Genomic DNA, 9,706 nt, shown 5'->3' on the forward strand with positions numbered 1-9,706 from the left:
TTGGATCAGTCGGCTAGTCTTAGACCAAGGTGTCCGATCTCATCCGATGAAGGTGCAGGTTTCCAGTCCAGTTCTAAGCAGAAGCCACGCCTGAGTCTACTGAAAGCCAAGATCAACGGATTAATCAGGTGTGGCTCCTGCGTGATTGGAACGAAAACCTGCACCCACACATACACACGGCTCTTCTGTGGATAAGATTGGACGCCCCTGCCTTAAACAAACACAAACAGAACCATAAGTATTTCCACAGCGTCACGATCGACACCACCACAATGGATTTGAAATGAAATAATCAAGTTGAAGTGTAGACTTTTAAGCAGCTTAAGATACATAATGCATTGACCGTTGAGGAATTTATTTTAGAAAATTTCTTTCATAGTTCTCATTCATTCTCAAGCTCATAAGGAATTGGACAAATCAGCATAATTCTTTATATACAGTGTGTGTGTACATATATATATATATATATATATATATATATATATATATATATATATATATATATATATATATATATATATATATATACACTATATTGCCAAAAGTATTCGCTCACCCATCCAAATAATCAGAATCAGGTGTTCCAATCACTTCCATGGCCACAGGTGTATAAAATCAAGCACCTAGGCATGCAGACTGTTTTTACAAACATTTGTGAAAGAATGGGTCGCTCTCAGGAGCTCAGTGAATTCCAGCGTGGAACTGTGATAGGATGCCACCTGTGCAACAAATCCAGTCGTGAAATTTCCTCGCTCCTAAATATTCCACAGTCAACTGTCAGCTGTATTATAAGAATGTGGAAGTGTTTGGGAACGACAGCAACTCAGCCACGAGGTGGTAGGCCACGTAAACTGACGGAGCGGGGTCAGCGGATGCTGAGGCGCATAGTGTGAAGAGGTCGCCAACTTTCTGCAGAGTCAATCGCTACAGACCTCCAAACTTCATGTGGCCTTCAGATTAGCTCAAGAACAGTGCGCAGAGAGCTTCATGGAATGGGTTTCCATGGCCGAGCAGCTGCATCCAAGCCATACATCACCAAGTGCAATGCAAAGCGTCGGATGCAGTGGTGTAAAGCACGCCGCCACTGGACTCTAGAGCAGTGGAGACGCGTTCTCTGGAGTGACGAATCGCGCTTCTCCATCTGGCAATCTGATGGACGAGTCTGGGTTTGGCGGTTGCCAGGAGAACGGTACTTGTCTGACTGCATTGTGCCAAGTGTAAAGTTTGGTGGAGGGGGGATTATGGTGTGGGGTTGTTTTTCAGGAGCTGGGCTTGGCCCCTTAGTTCCAGTGAAAGGAACTCTGAATGCTTCAGCATACCAAGACATTTTGGACAATTCCATGCTCCCAACTTTGTGGGAACAGTTTGGAGCTGGCCCCTTCCTCTTCCAACATGACTGTGCACCAGTGCACAAAGCAAGGTCCATAAAGACATGGATGACAGAGTCTGGTGTGGATGAACTTGACTGGCCTGCACAGAGTCCTGACCTCAACCCGATAGAACACCTTTGGGATGAATTAGAGCGGAGACTGAGAGCCAGACCTTCTCGTCCAACATCAGTGTGTGACCTCACAAATGCGCTTCTGGAAGAATGATCAAAAATTCCCATAAACACACTCCTAAACCTTGTGGACAGCCTTCCCAGAAGAGTTGTAGCTGTTATAGCTGCAAAGGGTGGACCGACGTCATATTGAACCCTATGGATTAGGAATGGGATGTCACTTAAGTTCATATGCGAGTCAAGGCAGGTGAGCGAATACTTTTGGCAATATAGTGTATGTACACACACAATCTATTGGTTTAAAAACACCACAGAGACGTTTTGCACTAATCTTTTTAGAGAATAAAACAAAACAAAAGTTTAATTCAGCCTATAGCCCTTTAATTCAGCCTACAGATTTTTATGGATTATTATAATAGGAATAATAATTCAAAATGGATAATCGCCTGCTTTCTTGCCACCTGGTTGACAAAAACATGCTCAAGCAGTGCAGAGAGATCGGTCTCGGTATAAAATGTAGTGTATGTGTGTAGTTTTACAGTAAACACCAGGCAGCTTCCTCCTGAAACTCCGTTACCATAAATACTGTGAAATAAATAAATAAATTTGTGAAAGGTTTTTACGCCCACCTCACACTTTACACTGATACAGATAAAGTCAGTTCTGTTGTGATAGAAACATTTTGAAGCTCCATGGAAAGCTCTGTGTCTTGGGGCAGCTTGGATTTTGTCAAAACTTCATTTAATTGAAGCTTTTTAACTCCAGGTGGTTCTCGTGATACACAGCACCTTGTGTTTAATAGCAAAAACAAAAGGACTGTTAATGAAGATTTTATATAATAGGAAAATGTACTCAAGGGGTTATTTTTCAATCTTTTCCTGACTTCCTGTCTTGCTCTTTTGTGCCTGTGTGTGTTTAGACGTGAAACCCTCCAACGTGCTGATAAACATGCAGGGTCAGGTGAAGATGTGCGATTTTGGGATCAGCGGCTACCTGGTGGACTCGGTGGCCAAAACTATGGACGCTGGCTGCAAACCCTACATGGCGGTAAGTTTGGGAATTTCCTGATGAAGGAGCAGTGTGTGACGTTCAAGTGTCGGATATTAGGACCCGACTTGGAAACTTCTGTTGCCAAATTATGCAAAATATCCAAGGCCATGATGGTGGTGTGGTTGAAAGCACTTCTGTTGTGTGTTGCGTATCACGCACGTTCATGTCAAAGGAAAAAAGTCAGAAATTCAATACAGTTTTGTCCCTCAGGGTTTTTTTTCCTATTACTTTCATTACAAATATACACTAAATTTATTTTGATTATTTATATTATTTATTTATTTATATTATTATTTATATTTATTAATTTATAAATTAAATTTTAATTAAATTTATTTTTATTTATTTATAAATTTACAAGTAATTTTAAAATGTATATTATGTCTATTTTCTAACAGTAATTGCCTCCTTTGTAGGGTTTTTTTTGTAAATTTTGAATATATAGTTTCTCTTATTTATATTAAATTTAATTTATTTTCTAAGAATTTTCTCCTTTTTTGTATCTAATTACTTTTTGTCAATTTTTAATATAAATGTTCTTATTTACTGTTTATTTTTTAATTATTTATTCTATATTTTATTTTATTAGTTATTTATTTTTGTTTATTTTTTTAATAGTATGGCTCAGATAATATTGCCACTTATTTTTAAACAAACCCTGATGGAACCCACGCATTATGATTTGTATCTAATTAATAACCAGAGTACTGAGAGAGAACTTTCTTCCTATTTTGACTGATGATGTTTATTTGACTGTATCTTCATTCAGTGAATCTGGCTAGTTTCTGTTTGTGTCTGTTGACACGTTTTCTGGCCCAGAAATTCGCTCCACCGTCTTTTTTCTCCTCCCCTTAAATGCAACTCAGAAGAGTGTTATAGTTGGGACAGAGAGCGTGAGTCTGGTTTCAGGGAAGAGGAAAAGCTTGTGAATGTTTTCAGTGTTTTTGCACGACAGAGGCTTCTAAAAATGACAAAATGCTCCTTTAATGAGTTGACGGTAAAAGACTGCCTACATGAAGTAGTGCTGAATAGAAGCTTCATACAGGACTGTGTGTGAGGGGGAGAGAGAGAGAGAGAGAGAGAGAGAGAGCTTGACAGCTTTGTGAATGAAAAGGGAAGCTCTTTGTAGTCTGAGGAAGAGATTTGTTCATGCTGAAGTGACATCATCTACTTCCTCCCATAATATCTCTCTCTCTCTCTCTCTGTTTTCCTCCCCACTCCCTCCCCCCCCCCCCGTTTCTCTCATCCTGTTTCTGACAGCCGGAACGGATAAACCCGGAGACCAATCAGAAGGGCTACAACGTCAAGTCTGATATCTGGAGTTTAGGAATCACCATGGTGGGTCTGAACTTCTAGATTATTTTTGTTTACATCAGTTTGAAATTTGTGCACATAAAAAGAAGGCATATCCCATGTGTACACACGCTGTGAACGTTGAAGAAAAAAAATCCCACACATTCTAAAACCGCTCTGCTTATGCATAGATAGCGGTTTCTTTATTTGCATAAGAAAACGCCCCCGCATGACCATATATGGTAAACAACTTCCTTTTGAAAAAGCCCAGTGGCCTGCTTTGTAGTACTGCATGGTGTAGGTGAACCAACAATGTCACATGAAGTAGAGGAAAGCGTTTATTGTACTGTTGGGGCTCTTGAGCAAGGCCCTTAACCCTCTCTGCTCCATGGGTGCTGTATCATGGCTGACCCTGCGCTCTGACCCCAACCTCCAAGGATGGGATATGCGAAGAAAGAATTTCACTGTGCTGTAACGTATATGTGACAAATAAAGGCTATTTCTATTTTTCTATTTCTAAAGATCAAGAAAACCAACCGATGAGCCCGTTTATCATTTTCAGCAATGTGCATTTCTACCATATTCGTCTATATTTCACGTCTCACCATCTGCACCATGTAATGAAGCTATTTCTCCTTCATGTATGCTGAAAGCAGCATAAAGAAACTCTTCATGATCAAGTGATTTATGATTATACGGTTTCTACTCGTATATGATCAGGAGTCTGTGCACTCATGTGCGCTCGTCCTTACACAACTTGATCTCTGTGTAGAAAGCAAGAAGTGCACGTGGAAGCTTTTTACACAATAATAAATGAGACCCCAGTGCTGCAATATATTGTTTTTTGATTTATTACAGTACTGAGCACTCAACCAGCTCAGGTTTTTATGTTGTCTTGTGAGCGTTTTGATTAATCAAACCCAAGTCAAATAGAGAGGAGGTCTGTAGAGGTTTTGAAGGAGTATAATATTAAAAAAAACGTAAAGAAAAAGTGATGGATCAAACAAAAGTGGCTGGAGAAAACTCTTCATGGTTAGAATTTTAATCTCATCACATTTTTATTTCCTTCTGTTTGAATTAGATTTTTAATTTAATTTAATTTTTTTTTAAAATAGCATTATTCCTTTAGCCTTTTTTGGAAAGTAGAATAAATAGAGAGAGGAGAGAAAACAACATGGAAAGAAACAAAATTTTAAATCATTTTATTTAAAAATGCAGTGATTATAAATTGCACAAACTTTTATGGTCCATTGTTTGTTTATGTTAATATATTTAACATCATATGGTGGTGATATTTTTAAGGAGGAGGGGGGAGCCGTGCTTTATAACCCCACTTCTAGAAACCTTCGTCTAGCCGGGATTAAGAGCAGGGATTAGAACGATGATAAGCTCAGGGTGAAAAATTATAAAAAAAAGTGTTGGTGTGGCGTTAAATAATTAACAGTCTGTAATGAACTATAAATTGCTGTGATATCAGAGGAATTAAACTCTGCTGTGATCTGGGGAAATGATTTCATATCACCCTCACCCTGTCGGCGATTATTTCCTGAGAATGCATGCAGCAGTGTATGTGGATTGTTGATGTTGTGCATCATTTGTTTGTATTGACCGAGAGGGTTGTTGTGTTGTGTTCAGATCGAGCTGGCCATCCTGCGTTTCCCGTACGACTCGTGGGGAACGCCGTTCCAGCAGCTGAAGCAGGTGGTGGAGGAACCGTCCCCTCAGCTCCCTGCTGACCGCTTCTCCCCCGAGTTTGTGGATTTCACGACACAGTGGTGAGCGCTGTGTGTGTGTGTGTGTGTGTGTGTGTGCACAAAATCCAACCATTAAAACCCCTTTAAGAATAGAGATGCCTGCATTAATCTTTATTTATTTATTTATTTATTTATTTATTTATTTATTCATTTTTTATTATTAAATACTGACCTTTCTTTTGCTAATGTTTTACATTCTTTTTGATGCATTACGAATTATTTATTTAATTATTTATTTTTTTATTTTTTTTATTTATAACCTGTGGAAAGTATGTGATTTTACATGGCTGAGAATTTCAACACATTTTCCTGCCCTATGGAGAAAACACATTTTAATCTAAACAGATTTTATTATAATTAGGTCAGGCACGGTCATCATAAATTAATAAATGCAAGACTGTAATAGAAATTATTTAAAAAAACTACAAGCATTACATGGTTATAAAAACTAGGGCAGGGAGATATTAACGGTATAATATTAATTGAACGAAATTAATATTATATCCAATATATATATATAAAATATCCAATATACTAAATCCAAATTTTTTAAAATTAAAAATAAATATTGATCCCTTGTAACCTTCTCCAGCTGTTATAGATGAATTCTTTTCTTATAACAAATTAAAATGTGTATATATAATGTGGAGCCTGATCACATTATAAAGAAAATTAAGCCATTTTAATTAATTTCCCCCCCCATTTGTTTCAGCTTAAAGAAGAATTCCAAAGAACGGCCAAACTACACAGAACTCATGGTGAGTTTTCACACCTGCACTTTCTTAACGTGACCACTAGAGGTCAGTCTCGTATCATTTATCATCAGTCAATTCATCATCATCATCAGACACTGCAGTCAATGGTGCAACTGGGAGGGGAAAAAAACCTTCACTTTTTGGTGTCACTTAATGATTTTTTTTTTTTAATCACTTTCTCTATGCAGCAACACCCCTTTTTCACCCTCCACGACTCCAAAGAGACAGACGTGGCCAGCTTCGTGAAGAACATCCTGGGCGACTGAGCGCCTCTTCTTGGAGACGGCGAGGCAAAGCGGGACTAATTCCACAGAAAAAAAGAAATAAAAATTAAAAAAAACAAAAACAACCACCCAATTGCAAGACTGACACCTGTAAGCCACGCCCACCTCAGGCAGGAGTGCAGGGGGGGCTCATAGAGAGGGAGAGAGAATGAGAATGAGAGAGAGAGAATGGAGATAGAGGGAGGGGCGGAGACTGATTCTAAGGGGGCGGGGCATTTCCTAGGAACACACAGATGATAGGCAGGGGACAGGGTTCTGCACGTGTGTGTGTGTGCGTGTGTGTGTGCACATTAATTAAAGGAGGGTGTTAGAGTCCCGATCTGATTTATTTTTCTCCCGTATGAAAACATTTGCCATGCCAGTTTATTTTACAGCATTATTACGTCTACACACACGAAAAAAAAGCAGCATATATTTATACGTCATATAAATGTGTGGGATTCAAAAATCACTGAGAAGCTTTTAATTGCTTCTCGCTTCAGAAAGCCTTCAAGAGCCGACCTCGTGTCAGTTTTTAAATGCGCCGTGAATATGCAAGGTCATGTAGTTTATCCCACAAAACTGATCCCGAGTCAGCGTTGGATTATTTTACAACACACCTTTTTCAGCAAGTCATATTTCTGTTATTTCCTATTAAAATATCTTCCTAAAAATTCTAATCTGGTCACCCTAGCCTACATTTTTGCTCTCTCCCACCTCCTAACACACCTGTACGAGGCCATCGACGGATAGAATCGGGGATGTGGGACAGAGCAAAAACAAAAATGTGGCACATCTTTTGGGGGAAAAGCTTCGCTTAAATGATCTGGCTCACTGAGAAATTCAGCAGTACCCTTCATGAAGTGTGTGTGTGTGTGTGTGTGTTAAGGTTATCTGGGGAATTGGTATCTTTTTGGTCTGTTGCTTCATCTAGTCCTCTGTTCTGAGCCAATCAAGAGAGTTCTCGCTCTGTGTTCAACTGCAATTCAACTGGAAATTATTACTATTATTGTCATGACGATTATCATTATTATTATTATTATTATTATTATTACAATATCCCCACCTTATGAGAACATGCGTATTAACCCGTCTTGAGGTGTTTTGCAGTTTCTGTATTTATTGTAACTGCTGTTTTTTTTCTCATTGAAAACTTGACATTTTTTCTTTTTAATTTTAAGGTGTGTGTGCGCGCGAATGTGAGCTTTTGTGAGCATGTGGGAAAGTGTGTGTATGTGTGTGTGTGTCTGTGTGAATATTGTATTACAGTTTGGACACACGTAGCTGACACTTCTCTGAAAGTCTCACCGTGACTCAGAAGCCTGATTTGTGCCTCTTTATAGAAAAAAAAAGATCTACAATACATTAAACAGAAAAATGACAAAACCCCCACGCTGCTTCGTGTGATGCATGTTTAAATGGAAATCTTTTTACTGCTTTGTTTTAGCCTTAAAGACTTGCTCTGATCAGTAAGTGAGCACATGGTCATATTACTGTACTTTCAGATCTTGAATTTAGGCGGCTCGTGGTGCTTTCACTCGGATTAAATCAAACTCTGGTGTGTTTTCCTTCTTGAAGTGATTCATTTCTCCTGTTCAGATGAGATTGATAGGCAGATGGATGGATATACAGGTGGATGGTTGGATATACAGATAGATGGATGGATAAATGGATATACAGAGGGATAGATGGATAAATGGATATACAGATAGATGGGTGGATGGATGGATAAATGGATATACAGATATATATTTTATATATTACATTACATTACATTACATTACATTATATACAGATGGATAGATAGATAGACAGATGGATAGATAACACCACTAACCGTCCCAGAGCATCTAATCTCTGTGATCTCGGTTCGGTTCCTGGTGACACCAGCGTGCTTTGACCTAAGTGATTTGTGATTCGTGATTCGACTCTGAATCGACTCACCTGCAGGAAGTGAATCGAACATGCCGTGTATTATTATTATTTGTTTGGGGGGGTTGCTGCTTTTTTCCCCCTGTAGATGTAAGTGGCTAAACCGAACTGTAATGCTACAGAAATGCCATGTGTTCTGGATATTTGGACCACTGAACAAAAAAGGAAATAAACAATGTTTTAAACTAGTTATTTATATAATTACCTAATCACTTACTAAGCGCCAGCGCTCTGTTCTCCATGCTCGGGTGATTTTTGTGATTTCTACGTGCACCTGCAAAGTATTTGTTTACCTTTTTCTGTCTGCGTCTTTTTGACCAGTGAATGGGTTTACGAGTGTGTTTTCAGTCCTGCACGTCCCTCAGGCTACGGTTTTTTTCTTTTTTCTTTTCAGTGTGGGTTTTTTTTTTTTTTTCCCCCCTTTTTCAGCATGAAATCAAAGACCAAACGACCAAAAAGCATTAAATTCTCTGTGAATCGTAATCGATGTGTAAATGCCGTTAGCCTTTGTATCGATTTAAGACTACATAAATCATATTTTTGACATAGATAACACTTTAATAATGCTGAAACACAAAACATATGCATGTTGTTTACTGGATTACAGAGATGCCTAAAATAGATCTAGGTATCTTCTTATTATAGATTCTTCACCTCATAGTGCCTAGAGATATCTTTTTAAGTTCATTTGGACTTAAGGAACGTTCCCAGAAGGGGAAAAATCCTAGTTTACCTCAGTTTAAAGCTTAAGTTGTGGCATATCTGTTCAAAAGTGATGTAAAATGACCTTAAAATAAGTTCAATTATGGTTGAATGACTTTTTATTGACGTATATTATATTGGTAGGAGAATGTGGGACATGGAGCTGCCAGGCAGGAGGCAAAGAGGAGGTAGATGGATGTAATAAATGAGGATATGAAGCTAGTGGGTAGACAGAGCGCAAAAAAAAAAAAGAAAACAAATCCTGGCCACACCCACAACTTATACTTAGAAAGCACTAAATGATCCTGCTTACACAGTCATGATGAGTTTTTCCTTTCTTATAACGGACATTGTCACAAAGCAGCTTTACAACTCTACAGAAATTCAGGATACAAGTTTTGTCAAGTTTGTCCCTAATGAGAAAGCCAGAGGTGATGGTTGCAAGGAAAAGCTGAG

At 38.5% G+C, this 9,706-nt stretch overlaps 1 protein-coding gene across 2 annotated transcripts in view; it reads left to right on the forward strand.

Moving 5' to 3' along the window:
- Window positions 1-8,002, forward strand: part of map2k6 (mitogen-activated protein kinase kinase 6) — a 34,022-nt gene extending 26,020 nt beyond the window's left edge. For both annotated transcript variants that reach the window (XM_058406535.1, XM_058406534.1), the window contains exons 8-12: window positions 2,421-2,548; window positions 3,812-3,889; window positions 5,480-5,619; window positions 6,311-6,356; window positions 6,542-8,002. In XM_058406535.1, coding sequence (XP_058262518.1) covers window positions 2,421-2,548; window positions 3,812-3,889; window positions 5,480-5,619; window positions 6,311-6,356; window positions 6,542-6,619 — 470 coding nt within the window. In that variant the 3' untranslated portion in view covers window positions 6,620-8,002. The remainder of the gene's footprint in view (window positions 1-2,420; window positions 2,549-3,811; window positions 3,890-5,479; window positions 5,620-6,310; window positions 6,357-6,541) is intronic.
- Window positions 8,003-9,706: the final 1,704 nt, after the last annotated feature.

The sequence above is a fragment of the Hemibagrus wyckioides genome, linkage group LG13 (genome assembly GCF_019097595.1).
Source record: "Hemibagrus wyckioides isolate EC202008001 linkage group LG13, SWU_Hwy_1.0, whole genome shotgun sequence".
NCBI classification, from domain to species: Eukaryota; Metazoa; Chordata; class Actinopteri; order Siluriformes; family Bagridae; genus Hemibagrus; species Hemibagrus wyckioides.